At 42.4% G+C, this 25007-nt stretch overlaps 4 protein-coding genes and 1 pseudogene across 7 annotated transcripts; 3 read left to right on the forward strand and 2 right to left on the reverse strand.

Moving 5' to 3' along the window:
- Positions 1–606: 606 nt before the first annotated feature.
- Positions 607–725, forward strand: LOC132467809 (5S ribosomal RNA; annotated as a pseudogene).
- Positions 726–5487: 4762 nt separating this feature from the next.
- pnpla1 (patatin-like phospholipase domain containing 1) lies at positions 5488–9224 on the reverse strand. The gene is made up of 8 exons (XM_060048233.1): positions 8874–9224; positions 8231–8463; positions 7856–7921; positions 7476–7685; positions 7118–7178; positions 6700–6981; positions 6406–6613; positions 5488–6152 (listed from the first exon to the last, which is right to left on the reverse strand). Exons 1-8 carry the CDS (start codon positions 9058–9060, stop codon positions 5882–5884), a joined length of 1518 nt encoding a protein of 505 aa, XP_059904216.1. The 5' UTR covers positions 9061–9224; the 3' UTR covers positions 5488–5881.
- Positions 9225–14723: 5499 nt separating this feature from the next.
- etv7 (ETS variant transcription factor 7) lies at positions 14724–20010 on the reverse strand. 2 transcript variants are annotated; one of them, XM_060048652.1, is made up of 10 exons: positions 19902–20010; positions 19608–19675; positions 19207–19360; positions 18687–18851; positions 17690–17845; positions 16984–17103; positions 16647–16772; positions 16192–16334; positions 15937–16037; positions 14724–15698 (listed from the first exon to the last, which is right to left on the reverse strand). In XM_060048652.1, exons 3-10 carry the CDS (start codon positions 19328–19330, stop codon positions 15536–15538), a joined length of 1098 nt encoding a protein of 365 aa, XP_059904635.1. In that variant the 5' UTR covers positions 19331–19360; positions 19608–19675; positions 19902–20010; the 3' UTR covers positions 14724–15535. The 2 variants fall into 2 exon arrangements, with proteins under 2 accessions (XP_059904635.1, XP_059904644.1); XM_060048661.1 differs by lacking the exons at positions 19207–19360; positions 19902–20010 and having other exon boundaries at positions 19608–19859.
- A 13-nt stretch (positions 20011–20023) lies between these two features.
- Positions 20024–22439, forward strand: zgc:194242 (uncharacterized protein LOC100005854 homolog). 2 transcript variants are annotated; one of them, XM_060048676.1, is made up of 4 exons: positions 20024–20137; positions 20601–20854; positions 21147–21327; positions 21991–22439. In XM_060048676.1, coding segments are annotated over exons 1-4 (633 nt in total). In that variant the 5' UTR covers positions 20024–20136; the 3' UTR covers positions 22188–22439. The 2 variants fall into 2 exon arrangements, with proteins under 2 accessions (XP_059904659.1, XP_059904667.1); XM_060048684.1 differs by lacking the exon at positions 20024–20137 and adding an exon at positions 20160–20321.
- A 113-nt stretch (positions 22440–22552) lies between these two features.
- Positions 22553–24883, forward strand: ube2t (ubiquitin-conjugating enzyme E2T (putative)). Of its 2 annotated transcripts, XM_060048697.1 has the most exons (7): positions 22553–22685; positions 22870–22985; positions 23076–23145; positions 23258–23363; positions 23500–23598; positions 24156–24239; positions 24513–24883. In XM_060048697.1, the coding sequence occupies exons 2-7, from the start codon at positions 22877–22879 to the stop codon at positions 24633–24635; spliced, it is 591 nt and encodes a 196-aa protein (XP_059904680.1). In that variant the 5' UTR covers positions 22553–22685; positions 22870–22876; the 3' UTR covers positions 24636–24883. The 2 variants fall into 2 exon arrangements, with proteins under 2 accessions (XP_059904680.1, XP_059904688.1); XM_060048705.1 differs by lacking the exon at positions 24156–24239.
- Positions 24884–25007: the final 124 nt, after the last annotated feature.

Below are 25007 nucleotides of genomic sequence, written 5' to 3' on the forward strand. Positions count from 1 at the left end.
GGTGGACTCGACCCTCCAACAGACTCTGGTTGTTAAACTTTGCTTGTCCGTCTTAAAGGTTGATAATCTGGCCCCTGCAGGATAGAGGTGATTAAGTCTGTAAACTCAATCATCTAAACAGATGTTGCCAGGTTTCACCACAGAGCTGCATTGCGTGTATTAGTGACTGATTTGGACGCGCGCACGTGTGTGTGTGTGTGTGTGTATGTGTGTGTGGTGTGTGTGTGTCTGTGTGTGTGTGTGTGTGTGTGTGTGTGTGTGTGTGTGTGTGTGTGTGTGTGTGTGTGCGAGAGTTTGTGTGTGCATGCAGAGAGAAAGACGATCTTGATCTTGATTCTGCCATGCCTAATAACCTACTGTTTAGTTAAAAATACGTGTATGTGATATGATAATCAGTCCATCAAGATTTATTTTTAATATTTGCTTGAAATTATTGCTATTACCATGGTGATTCGAGAATGAAAGCATTGTGGTATTACATACACACTGTTAAAAAAATATATATCTATGAATACATGTAAGATATATAATACACCATTATATTTTTTTGCATCATAACGGCTGCCTCAAATCACAGAAAGTGATTAAAAAATATGGACCTGTGTGTCATACGGCCTTACCAACATGTAAATGCCCGATCTCGTCTGATCTCGTAAGCTAAGCATGGTCGGGCCTGGTTGGTACTTGGATGGGAGTCAGCCTGGGAATACCAGGTGCTGTAAGGTGTTTCGGGTGGTGGCCAATAGGTGGCACTCTTCTCTCTGGCCTTAACATCAATCCCAATGCCCCAGTGCAGTGACGGGGAAACTGTGCTGTGGAAGGCGCCGTGCTTCAGAGGAGACATAAAACCGGTCCTGACTCACTGAGTTCATGAAAGATCCCAGGGTACATATCGCAAAGAGTAGGGGCTTCCCCGGTGTCCTGGCCCTACCAGGCTATTTCAATCTTGCTCCCTAATCATCCTCCTGTATAATTGGCAGACTCATTAATTCCCTCACTCTCCACCTCAAGTTGGTGTTCTGGTGCAGATTGGCTGCCGTGCATCACCCAAGTGGGTGTTACACACTGGTGGTGGTTAGTGAGGTCCCCCTTCACTGTAAAGCATCTTTCAGTGTCTAAAAAAGCACTACATCAATTCTATCCATTATTATTATACAATGCGGCACTTAGCTGTTAACCAACAAACATAGTTAATTTTAGCTGAAAATGCATGTGAGAATGAGAAACGCACACACACACACACACAGACACACACACACACACAAACACACACACACACACACTCACATACATGCACACACACGTGCGCATACAGGCACAGACAGCGTGACACTTGACACAGGGAGGCCCAGCGGACAGGAATAGACCTGTTTCAATTCTTCCAATGTCCCAGCAAGTAATTTGACGACGCCTTCCAGAACTCTGTCTGTGTGTTTGTCTGTATTTGTCAGTCTGTGTGTGTCTGTGTCTTATGTTTATGTCTCTCTCCGTCTCTCTGTCCGTCTTGATTTATGTCTATGTGTCTGTCAATCTCTCTGTCTGTCTGGATTTATTTCTGTGTGTCTGTCAGTCTCGCTGTCTGTGTGTGCATCCGTCTGTGTGTCAGTGTGTGTGTGCATGTGTCAAACTATCTGTCTATCTGTTGTATTATTCTATCCTCATCCCTGACTCTCTAGTGGAACTTTCCATCAAAGTGTCTCATTAACGATGAAGCACCCTCATGCAACTTTAACTATCAGACAAGATCACCCTCACACACGTGTATACACACACACAGCAGGAGCCATTTGATAAACGAAAGTGTGTGTGTGTGCTTGTGGTGTATATGTGTGTGTGTGTGTGTGTGTGTGTGTGTGTGTGTGTGTGTGTGTGTGTGTGTGTGTGTGTGTGTGTGTGTGTGTGTGTGTGTGTGTGTGTGTGTGTGTGTGTGTGTTGAGATCACCCAAATGATTTTGAGTGTGCTAATACACGGGAATCTGTTTGTTCTGTTTTCATGTTGCTATGTTTGGGTATTTGGTGGCACAGACAGGTTAATCCCATAAAACGCCAGCAGATTAACTTCCAACACAAAAAGGAATTCACTCACATTCTCATGAGGGGTTAGGGCTCCTGTTACTTCATCATAGGGATGTCCCCAGTTCTTTGCTCTAAGCTTCTTGAACTGCTCATTGTATGTACAGAATGTTGTGTGTATTTTGTTTGTTTTGATGTGTGTGTGTGTGTCTATATGTCTGTCTATATGTCTGCCTGTGTTTCTATCTATCTGTCTGCCTGTGTGTGTGTGTGTGTGTGTGTGTGTGTGTGTGTGTGTGTGTGTGTGTGTGTGTGTGTGTGTGTGTGTGTGTGTGTGTGTGTGTGTGTGTGTGTGTGTGTGTGTGTGTGTGTGTGTGTGTGTGTGTGTGTGTGAGTGTGTGTCTCTCTGGCTCTATGTCTGTCTGTCTGTCTGTCTGTCTGTCTGCCTTTCTGCATGTCTGTCTGTCTCTGTGTGTCCATCTTTCTGTCTGTCTACCTGTGTATCAATCTGTCTGTCTGCCTGTTTCCCCTTGCCTGTATGCATGTGTCTGAATAAAAGGATGGATGGGTGGATGGATGGAGGAATTTTAGGGCGGCATTATGAATTATATGGTGCTGATGACCTATTGACTCAGCCTCAGGCTCGAGGCACTTAATGCAGAAGTGTTACCTACTACAACCTTTGTCTAACCACCTCTCGGAACATGTCCTCCCCTCACCTCTCCCCCCTAGTCGTATTCCTCTTTCCCCTCATAAATGTTTCAATCAGGGCTTTCTAGCCAACGGATAAGGGCGTCTCTAAACAGCTGAGCTCTCCTTGCCAGTCTTTATCTTACACCCACACCCACACACACACCCACACCCACCCCCCCCCCCCCCACACACACACACACACACAAACACACTTAGTGCAGGTTGAGTGTTTTCCATGGGTTTTAGCCGAGACCAAAACCCTGAAGGTCATCTTCTTCCCTCCTCGTCTTCTCAGCTTCAGTATTGATCCAGAGAAGTGGAGCAGGGATGTTATAATAGCAGGATATCAATCTTCCTATAAACACATTGCCATCTTCTTTTCTGATCTTCTTTTCAAATGAAGACTAGTTCCAATCTTCTCATGTGCCAAGTATGCCCAAGCACTACCCTGATGCCAGCCAGAAGAATAAAAAAAAAATGTTTTTCCGTTATGATAAAGATATGACCAATACATCATCTAGCATTATTGTGCCAATAGTTATGCCTCATTATAATCTGATGATATGCAATGTTTTCTTTGGTTTTCCGCATAAATTAAAGGATTGAATATATAAAGGATTAAGCTTTGTTCAGAGAAATTTAATTTTAACCCAACCAAGGGTAGAAGATGGGAGGAGATGAGACAACACCGTAAAATAAATGATCAAGCTAATGAAAAGTTCTCTGTTGATGGTAGCAGTTAAACACATGATTTATACACCATCTCTCCTGTATTAGTGAAGCCAGCTGCCGGATGACGTCGGGTTGGAGCAACAGCAGATGTTTGTGTTATTGAAATGATCCATTCTCCTTTATTACATAAGAGGGTATTTAGCCCTTATTAACAGAACATCCGTGAATGAAAAGGTCATGCATTGCAAGAATCAAATGCTCTCAGAAGCGCACCTTTGGCCCACTGCTATCACCCAGGCAGGAAGCGGAAGCCAGGGATATCTGACCATATTAATCTACTAATCCTATTCAGAATAGTAATCTCATTTGAATACAGGTTTAAAGGACTCCATTGTGGATTTATTGATGTAAATACAAATACAATTGGCATGGATTAGTTGTAGGCCTATATGCTTCAACTGAATAAATGATACAACCTTAAGGTGATTACATTACTTATTTCACATCCCTTTATCCCAGGTTGCAGTTTTTTCTGTACATTAACTTGTATGTGCATTCTCAGCATTTACGCAAAAGGACTTCATGTTGTAGAGTGAACTTCTTACTTGATGAGAACCAAGTCAACCTTTGGTACCAGGGACCTGGTTTCCCTCTCTCTGCTCCCAATGCCCCCTCTTGTGGTCAAATGCTGACACTGCATCGATTAAACTGTATTATTTTTCGATGACAAAATAATACAGTTTAATATTGCACATTGACCCCATATCCTTTAGATCCATTCAGACATTGAGCAAAGCGGAGATACGAAGAGGATCAGAAATCAGAGTCCAGCATATAGATGTGTGTTGTTTTGTGGCTGAAGCAGAGTGGAGGTTGTATCTTTTAAAAATAAAATTACCATTAGATATGAGCCAACCATGCTTCTTCCTATCACCCAGAAGCTAAAGGAAAAACTGAAACACAGAATTCATGTAGCTAAATGTATCTCATATGATCTACATGATTTTATTATCATGAAAGCCTAAAGCAATGACATAATCTCATGCATGCTATTATATTTCCTTCTAATGCATTATCATGGCATTATATATCGTAGTTGAAGGTACTGAAGGTGGATAAACTGCCTAACCGCCATCTTTGACAACCATATGACACAACCTTCCTGGCTGCTGATTATTTGTCCCCCTCGTTAAAATTCGACTGATTTGAGAACACAACTGTCTCTAAATATTTGGCCTTTGACAGCTGAGCTTTTTAACCATGTTTACACCAACAGGAACACACACACACACACCCACACACACACACACACACACACACACACACACACACACACACACACACACACACACACACACACACACACACACACACACACACACACACACACACACACACACACACACACACACACACACACACACACACACAGACAGACACACACAAACACACACACAAGCACACACCAGAAAAAACACTAAACACACACCTACTACCTCCATTATCATGGATAATGGGCAGAAATGTAGATCCATGTCTAGATCAATAGTTAATTATATCAAAGAAAAATTAAACTAAATAAAACATCTGAAACCAAACCAGTTGGATTTGCCACTGCTTCATAATGAACGTAAGTGTTTTGTGCTAACCATATTGTCAGTGCATTTCACAGAAGCCTATCTCCATACAGCCGTCATGAACAGCACTACATAGTCTGTTGTCCCATCGATCCAAAGATGACAATGAACAGCCTCAGTGCACTCCGGGCTCAGTCAGGGCCCAACGCTGTGAGGGAGTGGGGAGAGGTGAAAGAGTGTAGTGTTGTGGAGCGTCATGTCACAGGACCGGATGGCCCCAGCAATGTGAAGATTCAATTAGGTACACTAAGAAAAATTACGCAGCGCCTTGCCCTTTAGAATGTGAGCTTGCAACTAAAGTGCCGAGCTTTCTTTGAAGTCTTCTTCTGGAAACCGACCACTGATCCGATGACTGAGCAGAGATAGAAAGAAGAAGTGTTCCTTCATTCTGTATGCCTCTTTTATAACGAAAAGTTGTTACAAAACCAAACCGAAACGTGTGTCATCAAACAGCAGCATGATGTTCAAAACATTTCTGTAAAGAAGCATTTATTCATTCGATGTGCCAAATATTGACGTTAAAGCGCAGGTCAATGGTTCAAGGGATTAGGTAAATCATCTCATTAATCAATCACGTGTTAATAAATCAAACCTCATTTCAAACATTCTTCAACAACAGAATATTCAAGAAAGTATTGTTATAAGTGATATATATATACATATATATATATGATATTTAATACAAAAGTCAAATGTAATAATCACACAAACTGAAAGATAATCTCTAATGCTCCTGCACTTCCTTTACTGACAACTCTTCAAACTTTGTGAAGTAGCCTACGTATCTTCACAAACACATCCAAACTTCCAGCCAAGCCTCCGAGGTAATATTCTTCCCCCCGAGGGTGGCGGTCTCGGGCGAGTTCTTATCCCATGATGGAGTGCTCGCGTGCGAAGCGCCTGTGTACGTTGACCAGCTCCGCGTCCTCCTTCTCACACTCCAGATGGAGCCACACGGAGGAGGAGACCTGGTCAGCCACGGAGGAGGTGGACGCGGGGCTGACCGCCTCAGTCTGGGTCGAGTGTAAGAAGTGCAGTCCCAGCGTCGAGTACCAGTCCCCTCTCTCATTCGGCCTGGGGCTCTTGTATTCGGCTTGGACGTTCAGCCCCTGCAGCTCTGTGAAAACGGGTAGTAATCTGAAACACACACACACACACAGTCACAAACACACACATACGTTACACAGGGTGCATTGACCATTTAAGAAACAATGTATCATTTGGAATGTACTTGAGGCGATTAGATCCTGACATTCACATCCAATCAGAAAAAAGGTCCATCGTCGTCAAGAGATAAAAGCAAAGGTTGAAAGATAAAAACAATAATCTCGAATGCTTGGATGTACAAAAAAATGCAACAAAGATGAGTCAGACAGGAAAGATTCCTCACCTTTCCTTAACATTCTTCTGGACGCTAAAGAACAGCATTTGGAGCACAAACAAGGTCAACTGTAGAGCACTCAGCATCGCCCAGGAGAGCCACACCACCGTCTCCTTGTTGCGGTAGTAGAAGTAGGGAATGTTGATCGGTAGAAGCAGGTAGGACACAATGGTTGGGAAACCAAATCCGCTCATGTAGCACAGGTACAACAGAATAGCTGAAACACAAATAACATTTTATCCCACTAGGGACTGTTTTGTCACAGCTATGTGTTGCGTGGATCTCTCTGCATCGACGGTGTACCTCGGTTCAGATCAGGGAATCCCTCCCGCTTCAAGGGTCTTGCATTGCCAGGGAATTCTTTGTCGACCATGTTGCCCGTCCACCACATGTCGTCATCGGTAAGAGATGTCCTCCAGACCTTCTCCCCAGTTTCGTTCTCTTCTTCCTCCTCCTCCTCCTCCTCCTCCTCCTCCTCCTCCTCCTCCTCCTCGTTACAGTTGGTTTCTAGATGCAGCACGTCTTTCATTCTGATGTAGCGATTCAAAGCGGAGAGGTGCTCTCTGGTCAGAAACGTGGAGAGATCTGAATGGGGATCGGACAATAGAATCAAGGTCAATGGGGTCAGCTCAACAGGATTCATAGGGTTAGGGTTTGTTTAGGTTCAACAGCAGTACAGAACTTCAATATGTAGCATTCATTGTCAAAATTATTGACCCACCGCTGCTTTGGAGAAAGTGAATTGCGTCTTTGATTCCATTGTGATAGGCCGTTTCCAGACCCTAGGTAGAAAAAAAGTGAATACAGGGGTAAGATCAAGTCCAGCCTATTTATTATTTGTATAGCTCTTCAACTCAGTCACAGTCTTTTTCCGGGCTTCTCCAGGCTTCCAAGCAGGTTTTGTTTCACAATTGTTCATAAATTGACTACATTTTAATTGAACAACGTGAAAAACTGTTTGATTAACGCTTTGATGAGGACGGCCGTATGAAGTAGATCTACAGTCTGATCCACCACGATGATGGTTCCCTGTCTGTCCTCGGCTGACAAAGAGAGCCAGGGGACGGCGGGGATGTTACCTCTACATCGCTGGGGTAGAGGGCATTGACCAGCCTACGGCTGTTGGCCTGGTTCAGATTCATGATCGTCCCGCTCACGACCAGGTCCAGAGTGTTCGGCTCGTTCTGGGGGCAGATGTCCACCTCACCGGAGAACGCAGAGACGGTCAAGGTCCGGAGGGAGTGATCTGGCTGGGGCAGCATGCTCGTGAAACCGCCGTCCACGTAATGCTGAGACACACGCACACACACACACACACACAAACAAACACACACACGCAGATACACACACACAGACAAAAACAACACGACACACAATGGGCAAAATCACCTTTGTGTTCTAGCACTAGTACTATCATGATGATGTATTGATCTCTGTGATGATGATACTGGTCACTCACAACCCCTTTGAAGGAAGGAGGAACCACGCCACAGTACCCCGGGACGAAACAGCTGCACAACAGAGCCTTAGAGTTGAAATAAAGAACCAATACAAGTGTAGCTTAGTTCCAGTGACCCGAAAAACCTGCAATTACAAATCATCATTCTGGCTGATATCTGATTAATACAAAAAAATAAGCACATCTATCTAATGTACTTTATCATAATCTATGTAACATAATATTGACTTTCTTTTAGGGTTAGGGTTAGGGATTAGGGTGAGGGTTAGGGTTAGGGTTAGGAGGTTAGGGTTGGGGTTAGGGTTAGTGTATTGGATTTGTATTGGTTTTAATTTCCCAACGTGACATTCCCAGAGAGTGCTCGGCCACACAAACCTGCAACAGGTCCTCTTTGGAGTGGAAGTCCGTCACCATGATTTTCTTACTGGAAAGCAGCCGGGTCACCGCCACACCAAGCCGGCCGTTGGCCAATCGGTGTGAGTCGTTTGAGAGGTGTTTTCGGAGCACGTACTCAAGCCATTTAGCCATGTTGATTGAGGGGTTCAGAGGTCCGAGTGGTATCTCGTTCAGCCGGCTGGCAAACAGCAGTAGCTCTTCCACCATCCTCGCTGGAAAAGTAACACCACATCTCTTACTTTTGGTCCAACGTGTGTGTGTGTGTGTGTGTGTATGTGTGTGTGTATGCGTGTGTATGTGCGTGTGAGTGTGTCTGTTTGTATGTCTGTGCGTGCAAGTTTGTGTTTGTGTGTTAGTGAGTTCTTCTGTTATGCTTGTTTGTGTTTTCTCCTGTGTCTGTGTGTTTGTGTGTGAGTCTCTATGTGGGGGGAAATTGGACAAAACCCCAAAATGAAACAACAAAATACAAAAATTACAAAATGCATCAAAATTACAAAAATCGCCTTGTTTGTTTGGTAAATGCACACTTCACAATCTTTGCTCTGTAAAGGCACACATCAATAATCACAGCAGCCGAGCCGCCACCACTGTGGTGCAGCAGGAGGGAGATGGTCAGACTTACGGATCTTGACTCCGCAAACAACGGCGGCGGCCACCAGAGAGCCAGAAGACGCCCCCAGCACCCGGGGGGCGGCGTGCAGGATCCAGGGGGCCTGGGTCAGCAGACCCTGGGCCACACCCAGCTGGTAGGTGGCCAGGAACCCACAGCCGGCGAAGGAGACCGAATGCGGACCTTCTTGAGAAGACATTTCTTTGGTGTGATCACAGACTTATGTTGAGTAGGTTTGAAATGCGTTTCCTGTTCTTCACAAAGAAAAGCCCAAAGAGTGTGCGTTCCAGAGATGCTTCACGAAAAGTGCCCTAACCTTCACAAGTAAGCGTTCTTCTATTTATGGGTTTCTCAGTCAATCCTTTCAAATGAGGCCTGATTAGACATGGAGCGTTAGCAATGGCCTTGTGATATACCACAATCTCAATGTCTGTTTTGTCTGACTAGCAGCGTCACAAGTTAACTGAAATGACAGAATATTTCAGAGATTTTAACAAATGCATGAAATAACTTTTTTGGGAACACACACACACACACACACACACACACACACACACACACACACACACACACACACACACACACACACACAACCAGTATGATATATTATTGGATTGATTTGAAGATTCTTCTCACTCCTCTCTCTTCAAGACGGTGTCACGGCACCAAATGTTAGATTTCAGCTTATTTCTTAACTGTTCGTATAGACTCTGCGTTGTGTATTTTTCGTAGTTGTAGTAGTTCTTGAAGTCGAAATCAAAGCAACTTGACAGTTTGGCTAAGAGGGTAGAATAGATGGTTTATTCCAGGATGTACACGGTTGAGGAGCAATTCTCGAGAAGTGTTCCTTGGCTGTTGATCCCTCTTTTCACCGAACCAAAGGGTTGGGGCGAGTACTATATTAAAGAAAACGTGAATAACAAGAGAACAGAAGCACTCTCACCCTTGATGAGGTATATGGCCCAGACGACCAGGTTGGTTCATCCTTGTTGGGACATAACAAAAGGCGGAATGTTGAAAACAACACCTTGTATCAGTGTGAGAGGCACTGGCCTGTTCCTAGACTAGAAATGCGAACACAGAGAGACACTAAAATACACCAACATTCTACATAACCCTACGTTTAAATCACTGCTCTAATGTTTAGTTTGGTGCTGATGTTTTATAGCAGAGGCTACTTGGTGGATACTGCCTATTTGTTTTTACAGACCGAAGTGCACTGAGGACACTTACAAACGTACTTGTTCAAATCAGTGACAAGACCGTCAAAGCAAATTGTTATTGATAAACAGGCCAGCAGCAGTGACTTACAACCGTTGTCAGGACTGACGCAGGGTCAGCTAAAATTAAGCCAATAATAAGTAAATATGAGGACAATAAAACACATATAATCTTGAAAAAAGGTGTTGACTACTCTTTCTAGCTAGTACGAATACACGTTCTACATATGCAATCATTGTTAGGTTTGTAGAATGTAAAAATGATAAATGGTGGGAGGAGAGTAGTCTGAATTGGGTTCTGGAGCTGTGCTCCACCTCATCCATTGGACTCATCTGCCAGCCGTGGGCGTTTCCAAGCCACTGAGTTCACATCCACCAGTTGGTCTGAAGGACATCAAGCAGCTTCTCCTGTGATCCCCACTCAGTGAGGCCAGTATTTTCTGTGCACCCACTCACCAGGTTATGGTGACCCGCTGCGAGGGGGACCAATGGCTCCTGTCTCAGACCTTCCCCGAGGCGTTGGTTTGGAGTGAATCCTCACTCTGCTGGTGGCCTCTACAATGAGCTTCCTCCCACAGAGAACACAGTTGCTAACACTTTGAATTAACCACCACTGCGTCTTGGAGGAACGTGAATAATGGTTGTCAAAATGTATGAAACGATTCAGAAATGTATTCACATTAAAACTAAATAATAAATATATTGAAGAATAGAGACAGATTCATTGTTTTATTTTTCTTCACTCCTAAATGTGATGAAAGATTTGAACGCAAAGCATTCTGGGCAACAAAATGCAAATCGCCTCAGTGTGATTGGCCAGACTAAGCAAAACCATGTGATTCAGAGAACTCCAAGGAAGGATGCAATGAATTGTTCTAAATTAGATACTGGAACATGTATGCTTCCTTCAGGAGGTGGGCACCTTGCCTTTGATGGGAATGTTGTATTTACACATTTTGGATGTTAAAAAATTTCGGGGGACTCATTGATGCATAATATACTCATCTGTAAACAACTTGGAACTCAGCCACTGACACATACACTCAGTGAGCGCATAGGACATTTTAATGGAACAAAATACACTGAGATATCCTAATGTTCAGCATTTGTAAAGTGGCCTTTGTCAACATGTTAGACTCATTTTGGGTGCGCACAAATATGCATGTGAAGGAATGAGGACATCTCTTTGACAGTTCCAGAGTTTATTAATTCAGTCTTAATTAGGAAGTGAAATAAAGTGATTCAGAAAGCAAAACGAATCGTAACCCTTCATTATATGTGGCTATATAATCTCTAAACCTGATAACGACGTAATCTGATTGTGATACAGTCTCTTTCCAGCTAGTCTGAATACACAATCATTGATAGGTGTGTGTAAAGTTAAGAAGATCAAAGGTGGGAGGAGAGTAGTCTGAATTGGGTTCTGGAGCTGTGCTCCACCTCATCCATTGGACTCATCTGCCAGCCGTGGGCGTTTCCAAGCCACTGAGTTCACATCCACCAGTTGGTCTGAAGGACATCAAGCAGCTTCTCCTGTGATCCCCACTCAGTGAGGCCAGTATTTTCTGTGCACCCACTCACCAGGTTATGGTGACCCGCTGCGAGGGGGACCAATGGCTCCTGTCTCAGACCTTCCCCGAGGCGTTGGTTTGGAGTGAATCCTCACTCTGCTGGTGGCCTCTACAATGAGCTTCCTCCCACAGTGAACACAGTTGCTAACACTTTGAATTAACCACCACTGCGTCTTGGAGGAACGTGAATAATGGTTGTCAAAATGTATGAAACGATTCAGAAATTAATAAAAAATTAAAACTAAATAATAAATATGTTGAAGAATAGAGACAGAGTCATTGTTTTATTTTTCTTCACTCCTAAATGTGATGAAAGATTTGAACGCAAAGCATTCTGGGCAACAAAATGCAAATAGCCTCAGTGTGATTGGCCAGACTAAGCAAAACCATGTGATTCAGAGAACTCCAAGGAAGGATGCAATGAATTGTTCTAAATGAGATACTGGAATATGTATGCTTCCTTCAGGAGGTGGGCACCTTGCCTTTGATGGGAATGTTGTATTTACACATTTTGGATGTTAAAAACTTTAGGCAGACTCATTGATGTATATAATCATCTGTAAGCACCTTCGAACTCAGCCACTGACACATACACTCAGTGAGCGCATAGGACATTTTAATGGAACTGGAGAGTGTTGGTGTATTTTAGTGTCTCTCTGTGTTCACATTTCTAGTCTAGGAACAGGCCAGTGCCTCTCACACTGATACAAGGTGTTATTTACAACATTCCGCCATTTGTTATGTCCCAACAAGGATGAACCAACCTGGTCGTCTGGGCCATATACCTCATCAAGGGTGAGAGTGCTTCTGTTCTCTTGTTATTCAAGTCTTCTTTAATATAAAACTTACGCCAACCCTTTGGTTCGGTGAGAAGAGGGATCGACAGCCAAGGAACACTTCTCGAAACTGCTCCTCAACCGCGTACATCCTGGAATATACCATCTATTCTACCCTCTTATCCAACCTGTCAAGTTGCTTTGATTTCGACTTCAAGAACTACTACAACTACGAAAAATACACAACGCAGAGTCTATACGAACAGTTAAGAAATAAGCTGAAATCTAACAGAACAAAATACACTGAGATATCCTAATGTTCAGTATTTGTAAAGTGGCCTTTGTCAACATGTTAGACTAAGTTTGGGTGCGCACAAATATGCATGTGAAGGAATGAGGAAATCTCTTTGACGGTTCCAGAGTTTACTAAATGGGTCTAAATTAGGAAGTGAAAAAAAGTGATTCAGAAAGCAAAACGAATCGTAACCCTTCATTATATGTGGCTATATAATCTCTAAACCTGATAACGACGTAATCTGATTGTGATACAGTCTCTTTCCAGCTTGTCTGAATACACAATCATTGTTAGGTTTGCAGAATGTTAAAATGATCAAAGGTGGGAGGAGAGTAGTCTGAATTGGGTTCTGGAGCTGTGCTCCACCTCATCCATTGGACTCATCTGCCAGCCGTGGGCGTTTCCAAGCCACTGAGTTCACATCCACCAGTTGGTCTGAAGGACATCAAGCAGCTTCTCCTGTGATCCCCACTCAGTGAGGCCAGTATTTTCTGTGCACCCACTCACCAGGTTATGGTGACCCGCTGCGAGGGGGACCAATGGCTCCTGTCTCAGACCTTCCCCGAGGCGTTGGTTTGGAGTGAATTCTCACTCTGCTGGTGGCCTCTACAATGAGCTTCCTCCCACCGAGAACACAGTTGCTAACACTTTGAATTAACCACCACTGCGTCTTGGAGGAACGTGAATAATGGTTTTCAAAATAAATGTAACCATTCAGAAATTAATAAAAACTAAAACTGAATAATAAAAATATTAAAGAATAGGCACATAGTTATTGTTTTATTTTTCTTTATTCCTGTATGTCATCTAAGAGTTGAAAGCAAAGCATTCTGGGAAACAAAATAGCAAATAGCCTCAGTGTGATTGGCCAGACTCAACAAAACGATGCGATTCAGAGAACTATTAATAACGATTCTAAATGAGGTAAAGGAACATGTATTTTCAGGAGGTGGCTCAGGCACACAAACACACTCAGTGAGCCAACAGGACTTTTCAATGTAACAAAAATACATTGCGATTATCCTCATGTTCAGTGTTTGTAAAGTGGCCTTTGACAACCTGTTAGACTACTGTAAGTGTGTGCACACAAGTAAAGGAATGTGGAAATCTCTACCACTGTTCCAGAGTTTATGAAAATGGGTCCAAATTAGGAAGTTAAAAATAGGTGTCAACATCATCTCTATGACTGATAACATCAATTTATTAAAAAAAAATTGTTATTGATACGGCCTCTTTCTAACTAGTATGAATAAACTTTATCCATACACAATAATGGTGGTCTTTGTAATGGTAAGAAGATCAAATGTGAGGGGAGAGTAGTCTGAATTGGGTTCTGGAGCTGTGCTCCACCTCATCCATTGCACTCATCTGCCAGCCGTGGGCGTTTCCAAGCCACTGAGTTCACATCCACCATTTGAGCTGAAGTTCATCAAGCAGCTTCTCCTTCTATTTTCTGTGCACCCACTCACCAGGTTGTGGTTACCCACTGCAAGGGTACTCTACAATGAGCTTCCACTGACAGAGAACATAGATGCTAACACTTTAAGTTAACCAACACTGTTTCCCGGAGGAACGTGAATAATGGTTGTCAAAATTAGTGTAACTTTTCAGATGTAGGCAACGGATGCCTACATATTTCGAACGCAAAGCATTCCGGTAAACAAAATGCAAAAGCCTCAGTCAGATTGGCTAGATTCAGCAAACCCTGTGATTCAGAGAACTATAATCCCACCATATCAGTCAGATACAATGGATCAGGTGTTCTCAAAGTTTTGACAGCTGAGGGCCTATTTAGGAACCCAAAATTTGACTGAGGGCCGCCAAAGGAAAAAACATTAGGCGGGAAACACAGTCAGCATCCCAGTGGTGAAAAAAATCATTGCGCCGTGTACATCTGGGGGTGAGGTCAAGTGAGGTCTAAATCACGAAACTGAGGTTCATCCTTTCGATTAAAACTAACAAATGTAACAGGATTTAATTGAAAGCTAGAGAGAGTCGACTTTTCTCTTTATATTTATTTATTCTTTAATGGGTTGTGATTTAAATCTGATTAAATGAAAAAGGTGTTATCTAAACCCGGGTTACAAATATGTAAATCAATAGGCATTAAGAAAGACACAGTCACAGATTGGTTTAGCATAATCTAAACCCACGGAGAATCAGAGAAAAATACAGAATATATATCTGCTGATCATTTAACACAAACTCAAAACACACAAACCTAGACACACACCACATACAATTGCATGATCCGTACGAAAATGCAGTTCTAAAATCAAATATAATTTATCAAGATTATATTAATTGATATGATATTAAAAGCTTTTGTTCAATTTATACAGTTAAAACAATTTATAACGTATCAATAACTAGTCTTCAATAAACCATATTATATATATAATGACAAAAAAAAAGTAAAAGTTCAGTTTTACTTGAGAGTGACATGACAACATTAGAACAGAAGAAAATACAAAAAAACATCAGCTCAAATTGACACATTACCACAATCTGTATTTGTTGCCTAATTCTGCATGCAAACAACCAAAAATGTTAGTAAAGTCAGCAATATCTGATATAGCCCTGAGACAACACGTTGATATCGGTCATCAGCAACAGCAATAGCAAACTACAAGCCACTGACTGATACATTGACCTCCACAAACTTCTTGTGGACCAATATAAAGGCAAATTTATGATCGTGAACTTTGCGACCAGACCCAACAGTTTCACCGTTATTCACCTACAAAGGTCACACAGACACATAAAAATGACTCCTTCCCTGCTCACTGGAAATCGACCAGCCGTGGAGGGACTATGGGGACAGTTCCAACGCTTTGTCTTCATCAGACTCTGTTGGAGGAGAGTGTCCGGGGGAGCCCCTGTCCAGGAAAGGACTCTGTCCCTGGGGCGCAATCCCATGCTCAGTGCTCGGCACTTTCCGCTGCACTCTAATCTCTTGAGGGGTCTTCAGGAACCTGAGATTATTATGAATATAAAACGACTATGAATGATTTTGTGTGTGTCTGTGTGTGTGTGTGTGTGTGTGTGTGTGCGTGTGTGTGTGTGTGTGGGGGGCGGGGGGGGGGGGGGGGGTTGTTTTTATAAGCCATGTACATATTACAATATTCACAATGAGCTGTGACTGTGATTTTGCAGATGTTTTTTATTCTTAGGCCCTGTCCATGTTAACACAGAGGGAATAATGGAGGTAACCTGAATAGTAGTTTCTGCTTGGGTTCCTTCCTGATGATGTTCAGTTTGTAATAGTGTCGCAAAGCCCGGGACATCTTCTCGTAGGTCATGTTGTCTCTGCTCTGGAAAGGCAAGGCAAGGCAACTTTATTTATTTAGCACTTTTCATGCTTGAGGCAGACTCAAAGTGCAAAGTGAATAGTTGTTTCACCAACCCCATCACATCTGTACATTGACCACACTCAAAGTAGCCAGCTGGACCTCTTCTCCTTCTCACCTTGTGGTTTCCCCAGAGGCGAGCGAGTCCATTTGGGTCGACAACCTTGAACACAAGCCTCTTTTGGTCTTCCCAGCGGATGTACGCCCGATAGTGCGGATCACAGAGCAACTGGTATACGTAGTCCCAGAGGAGCCTGCACTCTGGGAAGGATACATGTTTGACTTTGAATATTGGGTAACATCACACAAATTACAATCCAGTTCATCACGATGGTTGACTGCATGTGTATGCTGTCACTGGAGTACACGGCAATATTGACCACACAATTTTACCGTCCGTGGATATTACAGTATTACGAAGGGCGGCTAGATTGAATAAGAGGAAGGAATCGTTGGTTGGGATTCTCCAGAAGATAGCATGCCTCATGTTTATCAGGAGCTGTCCAGACTTGTACCTGTGTCAGAATCATAGCGCATGAAGAGTTAGTGAGTATAAGAGTGGCATGAATCTACCTGGTATGTGTCCTTCACGCGGTGGGCTTCTTGCCTTCTCCCGGTTGGAGAGGTTTAGGGGTTCATCCCCGGGGTTGGCTGTGCGAGGACTCTCGGACGGAGGTGTGGGGGCATCAGCTAAGACATCTAACACACCGGGGAAATGAGGAATAAGGAAGAGGGAAGTGAGGGAGGGACAATAAAGAAAGGGCAACACACTCACCACTGGAATATTCTATTCTATTGTATGATGTGATATGTTATGTTATGTTATGTTATTGAATATTATGTGTCATTTAAGATAAATGTACTGTATTAATGCACACTTGGGGCCACTGTGGATGTGTTAAATTCCTACCCGGGGAGGTTTGCGGAAGCCGATGCGTGGGAGGAGATGAGGAATTTTCTTGTTTCACTGGTTCATGCCGGCTGGTCAAACTAGTAAAGGAACGAGCTGGGCCTTCAACGCTTCCAGGAACTGAGAGGGAACAACGAACATTAAGAACAAATGTTCCTTGTTATCGAAGTAAAAGCAAGCTTTATTAATTCATATTGATGAAAACAAACAAGAAAGACAAAAAAAATTGTCATTTTTATTTATAAGAGATATTCTGAAGAAATAAGACGTGTCCTGTGACAGACCGCTTCCTGGTAAACCACACCAACTGGCACCCTGCCACTGGTTGCTAGGAAAGCACCTATTTCGTTATTCCGCTTGCATGGATGTGTGTGTGTGTGTGTGTGTGTGTGTGTGTGTGTGTGTGTGTGTGTGTGTGTGTGTGTGTGTGTGTGTGTGTGTGTGTGTGTGTGTGTGTGTGTGTGTGTGTGTGTGTGTGTGTATGTATGCTTGTGTGTGTGTATGCTTGTGTGTGTGTGTGTGTATGTGTGTGTGTGTGTGTGTGTGTATATGTGTGTGCGTGATTGTGTGTTTTCATGCGAATGTGGTTTCGCACGCGTTCCTGCGAGGCTTGCGTTCTTGGCGGAGTGAACCGGCAGGTTTTATTCGTTTGTTTGTTATGGTTTGTTTTGTTCAATCGATTGCACCAGAGTTTGAAGTGACCCACCTATGCTTGTATGTGTTGCAAAACACTGGGCTCTTTGGACGAGAGCATTGGGGTTCTGCTGAATCAGAGGTCTGTGATGGGATTGATCGGGGGGCTTGCAGAGCACATCCATCCTATGTTGCTTCACGCACTGCAGGATCTCATAGAGCACGTCACCTGTTGGTACCAAAAACAACAGAGCTGCAACATTTCTTCCTATAGTATCAATCTTATATCTAGCTTGCAAGATTGTTTACAATTACAATTAAAATTAGGGCATTTAGCAGACGCTTTTATCCAAAGCAACTTGGAGCAGTAAGGGTTAAATGTCTTGCTCAGGGACACATCAACACTCGCTAGGAGGAGCTGTGGATCAAACTAGCAACCTTTCTGTTACAAGACAACCGCTCTACCTCCTGAGCTAAGCCGACCTAACCTATGTTAAGTCAGAGTTATGTGAACATTGTAACAGTGTATGCTGTGTGATGTTTTTAACATAACATATGGCGTATCACATGCCTACCTATAGCCAGATGTATTGTCGTTTAGTGTTAATATTTAATAGTATCATTATCATATAATTTAGTTATTATCGTTATTATTATTATTAGTATTGGTAGTGTTTGCTTGAGTAGTAGAATTAGTAGCATTATTATTAGGCGGAGTAGAAGTAGTATTAGTAGTAGAAGTAGTCAAATAATTATTAGTAAAATAGCAGCAGTAGTGGTAGTACAGCAGCAGTGCGAATACAAAATAAAATAATTGAACAAAATAAAAAATAAAAAGTAAATCAATTCTGTATCTCTTTTTTCAATAATTTAGCACTTGAGGCAGTTTGCTTATTGAGGAATTGTACGTTCTCGTTGTATTGTACGTGGTTGAATGTACTTATTGTAAGCCACTTTGGAGAATGTATAGTATTGTAATCGTAGAAGCAGAGTCGTAATATGCATTGATATTATTATTGTTGAGATTATCGCTGTGATGATCACATCTCTATCCAGTGAGTGATTTCAACCTGAATTTGGGCAGCGCCGTCTGAAGTCCTCCTTGGTGAGCAGACAGAGGGCTCGTCCATTCATCTCAAAGCACTTTTTCTCTGGCCAGCGCAGGGAGTACTCCTTCTGGGCCCAGTTTAGCCAATGAGCTACATCCTCTGTGTCCCACAGAGAGGGATTTATACCTATACACACAGACAAGCACACACACACACACACACACACATCAATAAACAGCAATTAATAAGTGAACCGTATTCTTAACATAGGGCCGCAAACAACACTGAGAGAGATCTCAACCCACCTATGCCACTAACGCCTTTGTTTTAATAATGTGCTATTAATACATTGAATTCATTAATGATAATTGTGATTTATTCCAGCATCATAGTGACCATCATCATCAATCATCGTCGTTGTCGTCCTCGTTATGATACTTTTCTTTATAAATATCCATATCATTATTTGTATTCGTTTTTTACATTAATTGGACTGAATTTTGAACTTTCGGTTTCACTAGAACTCTCTGGATTAACTCACGCAGACGTCCGGGTAAATAACACAACTCCGCTTGAATTGGGGGACAGGTTGACGGGAGCTTCGGAGGCTTGCAGGGCTGAGCAGAGGAGGGAACCCCCTCCTTTTTGACATGCGTCACCGACATGGGTGAAGGAAGACTCCCTCTTTTAGCTTTCTATATATGTCATCATATAGGCCAGCAAGCACGCACACACACACACACACACACACACACACACACACACACACACACACACACACACACACACACACACACACACACACACACACACACACACACACACACACACACACACACACACAGTTGTAGCACAGTTGTGAATTTTATACGCATAAAAAATGTGTGCACAAGCTTAAGCCAAAGTTTGGTTTCTTTTTCAAAAACATACAAATTAACTTACCTCGATTTAAAGTTGCGGCGGCAGGTCTTCAATGGTTCTATCCATACGTCATTAGCGGATTTGACAGCCTTTTCAAATAACGTGAAACATGCAAATGATCAAATGAAAACCAAGTGCACACAACTCGATAACTTTCGGAACCTCATCCTTCCGGGAAATGAAAACGAAAGGAACGTGTGTACTCCAGTACCAGGGAAGCAAGTTATGTTTGCGCCTATTTTTAGTTAGGCTATGTTGTTACATTAAGGATCTGCCTAATGATAATCTGTAGCATGGGAATATAATTTCAGTTACTTTATTATCGATTTTTGGTTGTTTTATTATTGTGGTTGTTTTTGCTTACTTTCGACATCAGTATTACAATACAAACGTCTGCAAATGTAAAAGTCAATCATTTACAGACACTCCCCCACAAAAACGCAGGGACAGGACCTGAAGCGTTCACCTAGCCCCGCCCCCCAGTTGTCACTGTCGAATGAGAACAGTATCGGGAACGACGCACTAGGAACCAGAAAGAGCAACGAAGAAAAGTATGAATTCATTGTTTTATTAACCTGTGCTGTTCCGTGTGCCTATTAACCACTGGGCTAATCTCATTATATGGACGCACTACTTTCTTAATTCGCCTACTGTCTTTGCAGAAGTATTTGGGATCCTGAAGCCAGTCTGTTTGGGCTTGAGCAACATTTATGCATAATCGATGTGTTTAATACAGTATGTCGTTTTGAACTTAAAGTTTATGCATGGAAAATCAGTTAGCAGTGTGCTTAGCTTATTAATTGCAGTAACCCTAACTTCCACCTTGTTAGCCTCCTTAGCAAATATACATTTCCTAATGCTGCACACTTTTACTAAATGCATGCTTGAAATTACACATTTGATACTTTAATCCTCATTTGCATGAAGATAGTCTGTTAATTATCACTACCAAAGGTTATAATTGTTCCATACCTTCATTGAGAATATACAAATATGGGCTTTTTAATGTTCTAGTGATGTGGCATAACATTGGGAAGCAGCTCGGCCTACCGACCCGCTCGCTGGTTGGCTGGTTGGTAAGTAGGTTCCTCAAAGTTGGGAACCGCGTTTTGGAGGAGAAGGCGGTGCGGCTGTGTGGGATCCAGCCCGGGGACACGGTCCTGGAAGTGGGTCACGGTCCGGGTCTGGGTCTCCAGTCAGCAGCAGGTCTGCTCACACAGCCCTCGGGCTCCCTCATCGGAGTGGACTACTCCAAGTATATGCACCAGGTAAATCTGAGTGCGTTCAAAGCTCACATTCATGTTCATATTGCTTATACAGTCTACCACAAACCAAGAGGCCAGTAAAGAATGCAAAATAAATTAATGTGAATAAATGTTATGAGTATGTGAATAGAATGGTTGAAAGGATTATGCTCTATTATCTTGTTAAATGGTCAAATCACATCTTGTAATAAATTGAGAAACTTCATCACAATGTAAAACCAATCCTTAAAGTCGAATGCAAGCACATATTAAAAGTCACTCCAACATCATCACATTCTTCTTCTTCAATGTCCAGATGGCGAGTGATCTGTTGAAGGACCTTTTGGCCAGCGGTAAAGTCACCCTGCACCATTGTGATGTAGCAGCCATGCCCCTGGCAGACAGCATCGTGGACAAAGTCTTCCACTGTAACTGCTACTACTTCTGGCCAGACCTCAGGAAGGGAAGCGCAGAACTCCATCGTGTCATGAAACCAGGTGAGGCGGCACTGGCACATGAGTGAGACCAAAGCAGACTCATTCTGTTCCTTACTGTTTTCACAAACTTTAGCGTTAATCTATGGATGAACAACAGACAATTTCAAACCAGTCCCTTGTGGAGTGTGGTTGTTAACTGTATTTTTTATTGTATAATGCTGCTGTCTTGGCCAGGTCTCTCTGGTAAAAGTAGATATTGAATCCCGATGAGACAAACCTGGTTAAATAAGTTTAAATAGATTAAAATGAAAACATAAAATAAACATTTTAGCTTACCCTAGGTACTGTACTAACTGGTACTGATCGATCGATCATACTTCTGCGTGGACGATGAATTTGTCATCATAGATAATGAAACGTAATGGCTTATCAACACACCCAGTGGGGCCCTGTCATTATTTTCACTATATTTTAAATAATTTGAGTTAATGCATTTTTTATTTTTGAACTGCGGCTGCCCACTGCGGCTGCCCACTGCTCCGGGTGTGCATGTATGTGTTCAACTGATCCCGGATGGGTCAAAAGCAGAGAAAGAATTTCCTCCAAAAAGGGGCAATAAAGGATAACTTAGTTTAGATTTTTCCACTTTTCATCATTGTGTATGCATCGCTCTCTCACTCTCTTTCTGTGTGTCTGTGTTTGTGTATCCTGTTACTCGAATAGGTGGTCTGATGGTGGCCACATTAAACCTGCAACGGATAGCTGCTTTGGCTTCAAGAGGGGCAATGCCAGGAGAAAACTGGCGTCCGGAGGCCTACATGGAAGCTCTGAAAGATTCTGGCTTTGTTGACGTCAGAATCGAAGATGTACAACACAGCAATAGGAAATTTCAGGCTATATATGCCACTTCCCAAAAATGAGCTCACACAAGTTGCAGTGTGCAACATTTATTATATATATATTGAACAATTGTTGATTTTATATAATATATTCTTATATGATTTATATTGGCAAATAATGAATAAATGCTATACTAGTCTATACCAGAAAAGTATGCTATGAAGAGTGATTCTCAATTGTTTTTACATGTTTGTTGCCCTACGAATTTACACATTAACATTAACTATGTGTGTATGTTCTTGCAGTGTAAACAAATTAAAATGATACAAATACTTGGAGGAGACGTTGTGCTTCACTTATAGGGCTTTTTCTGTTCATATTCTCATGATAGCAGCATACACGAGGGCTTTTCCATCAAATGTAGCCGGATCTAGCCTAATGAACTACATCACCCCTAATGCATTTCACCTCGGCCTGTCACTGTTGTCGTGCTCCTGACGCAGACGAGGGAAAATCAAAATCTCGTCTCGTTGCATATCAACCAAATAAAGTTGCGGCCCGCAACGGATCGATATTACGTAAGTGTGTGTGCTATCAAATCGATTTGTTATTCGTTATACTTACTACTAAAAGCATTTTCTGGAAGGTAACGTTAGTGGAAGGTCTATATGGAGCTAGCTAGCTAACTGTTGCTCAAGGAAATCATCTCAACAGAGAATCCGAGCCTCAGTTTTGGTTCGTGTTTTATGACGCACACTTTAGGCTCAAAATGCAGAGGGCCTCCCGGTTAAAACGTGAGCTCCAGATGCTGAGCACCGAGCCTCCCCCGGGGATCACCTGTTGGCAGCCGGAGGACCAGGTGGACGAGCTGCGGGCCCGTCAGTAGGCTTCCAACTCAGATAACCCAGGAGTAATTACCTGACTATTGTCTAATCTGCTTCATTTTGGTTGGTTTCTCTGGTTTACAGAGATAGTTGGTGGAGACGGTACACCGTATGAGGGCGGACTTTTCACCTTGGAGATCAAAGTCCCCGAGAGGTAAAACTGCTGTCAAATCTGATCCTGTAATAGTGAATCGTATACGTCATTTTTCTAAACCCTTATTTATTCCTCTCAATGTACCCGAACTGCTTTCACATCCTTTCACCAGGTATCCATTCGAGCCTCCTAATATCAGGTTCTTGACGCCCATCTACCACCCAAACATCGACAACGCAGGACGCATCTGTCACGACGGTCTCAAGCTACCTCCCAAGGTTGTTAGAACCTTCATATCAAAGGCTGTTCAACTTAAAACTGTTTGTCTTATGTGCGCCAAGACTCGGGTATTGTCTATCATGTCTACGTCATCTAAGTTGTTTTCAATTTTTATTGTTTACATTTGGGGTCAAGGGTGCCTGGAGACCATCTCTCAACATCTCCACGATCCTCACATCCATCCAGCTTCTGATGGCTGAACCCAACCCTGATGATCCGCTCATGGCTGACATAGTGAGGCTCTATTATACATTGAAACACCTGGAAAAACTAAAGTTGTCACTGTTTGTGTTTGTATGTATATTATTAACTGGGCGTAGAAGGGTTTCAGATTGTATATGCTACTTTAATTTCTCCTCACAATGTTTCATACGGAAACAATATATTGTAACATGGTTATTTTGTCTTATGCTTCAAGGAAATTTAGTGATTCAGGGTTCAACAATATGGAAAGCCCGATGGGACAGTGAAACATACAACTCGCTGTCACAATCGACCAGTGCTAAACAAATGTGATATATTAAAACAAATATGTGCGTTTATAAAATCTAAATCCTCCAGCATTAGTTATTTTGAACAATACCAAACCATTTGCCCATGACTGCTAAAGCCTGACACCAGCTTGCAGCGTAGTGAAGCCAGGTAAACAACAACAACATAAACTCAACTGAGGGTCAAATCTATCTCTGCCAGTGTGTTTGTGGGCACATTTTTACCTTGAACCCTGTCGTACAATTTATTGCTGCTAATTCAATATTTAAAGAGTCAACCGTGTTACTTTTTTATTGCAGTCGTCAGAATTTAAATACAATAAACAGCTGTTTGTGGAGAATGCCAGAAAGTGGACTGAGAAACATGCGATCCAGAAAAACACGGTAGGTAGTAACACATGTAGTCTGGCCCTGGATAAATCCATTCTATTTACCGCACATGATGTAGTTATAGATCTCACCACTTGATGGGGCTATGACCCCATTTTTTTATGGGGATAGTAGTTGAAATAGTTAATTAACGTTACATTATGCAACAAAGCAGTTCTTTTTTTGGTCCGTTTTGTTGAGAAATGTTGATTGTTGGATTGATTCTCAAATGTTGAGAATCAATCGTTGGCAGAAATGTGATCGTCATTGTCGTGCGGTTGTTTGCAGGGTTCCCTCAAGAGCCAAGACCAATCTTCTCCAGATCTGAAAACATCCCGCAAAAGAGATTCTGTGGACACATTGGAGGAAAACAAGAAAAAGCCAGAGGATGCAAAGAGAGCATGTTTGTAGCTCATTACTGGATAATCATGTCTCTAAATGTTTTGAGTGTGGTTCAGAAAGAACTTAACGCAATTAACACACTCTGAGGTTGATGATTACTGTTTTTTTTTTTTTTAATTGTCAATGTCAGTAGATACATAATATTTATTTTTGTATACTTTATGAATGTATCTTCTTAATCTTTGATATACGTTTTTATTCAAATATCTGTAAGGCTGCTCAAAGTAGTTTAAATAAAAAGTTTGCTCTTCGACTAACCTTTTTGTTTCGTCATATTTCATTTGTGTATATGTTCAGATATAGCATCACTTTGCTGAAGATGGGTGTCCTGGGAAGGGTGTTTCAATGCATCCATCACAATGCAAACATAAGCTATACAAT

The sequence above is a fragment of the Gadus macrocephalus genome, chromosome 1 (assembly GCF_031168955.1).
Source record: "Gadus macrocephalus chromosome 1, ASM3116895v1".
Lineage (NCBI taxonomy): Eukaryota > Metazoa > Chordata > Actinopteri > Gadiformes > Gadidae > Gadus > Gadus macrocephalus.

Excerpts from the sequence above, each read along its gene's own strand:
- ube2t (XM_060048697.1), top strand. The coding sequence starts at position 22,877 with ATGCAGAGGGCCTCCCGGTTAAAACGTGAGCTCCAGATGCTGAGCACC. Across the intron at positions 22,986-23,075 it reads GGTGGACGAGCTGCGGGCCC|AGATAGTTGGTGGAGACGGT; the intron begins GTCAGTAGGCTT and ends TCTGGTTTACAG. Across the intron at positions 23,599-24,155 it reads ATCCGCTCATGGCTGACATA|TCGTCAGAATTTAAATACAA; the intron begins GTGAGGCTCTAT and ends TTTTTATTGCAG.
- zgc:194242 (XM_060048676.1), top strand. Across the intron at positions 20,855-21,146 it reads ACTCCAAGTATATGCACCAG|ATGGCGAGTGATCTGTTGAA; the intron begins GTAAATCTGAGT and ends TTCAATGTCCAG. Across the intron at positions 21,328-21,990 it reads CCATCGTGTCATGAAACCAG|GTGGTCTGATGGTGGCCACA; the intron begins GTGAGGCGGCAC and ends TTACTCGAATAG.
- pnpla1 (XM_060048233.1), bottom strand. The coding sequence starts at position 9,060 with ATGTCTTCTCAAGAAGGTCCGCATTCGGTCTCCTTCGCCGGCTGTGGG. Across the intron at positions 8,464-8,873 it reads TGTTTGCGGAGTCAAGATCC|CGAGGATGGTGGAAGAGCTA; the intron begins GTAAGTCTGACC and ends TTACTTTTCCAG. Across the intron at positions 7,179-7,475 it reads TCTACCCCAGCGATGTAGAG|GGTCTGGAAACGGCCTATCA; the intron begins GTAACATCCCCG and ends TTTTCTACCTAG.
- etv7 (XM_060048652.1), bottom strand. The coding sequence starts at position 19,330 with ATGTCGGTGACGCATGTCAAAAAGGAGGGGGTTCCCTCCTCTGCTCAG. Across the intron at positions 17,104-17,689 it reads TGCAACACATACAAGCATAG|TTCCTGGAAGCGTTGAAGGC; the intron begins GTGGGTCACTTC and ends GTTCCCTCTCAG. Across the intron at positions 15,699-15,936 it reads AAGCAGAAACTACTATTCAG|GTTCCTGAAGACCCCTCAAG; the intron begins GTTACCTCCATT and ends TAATAATCTCAG.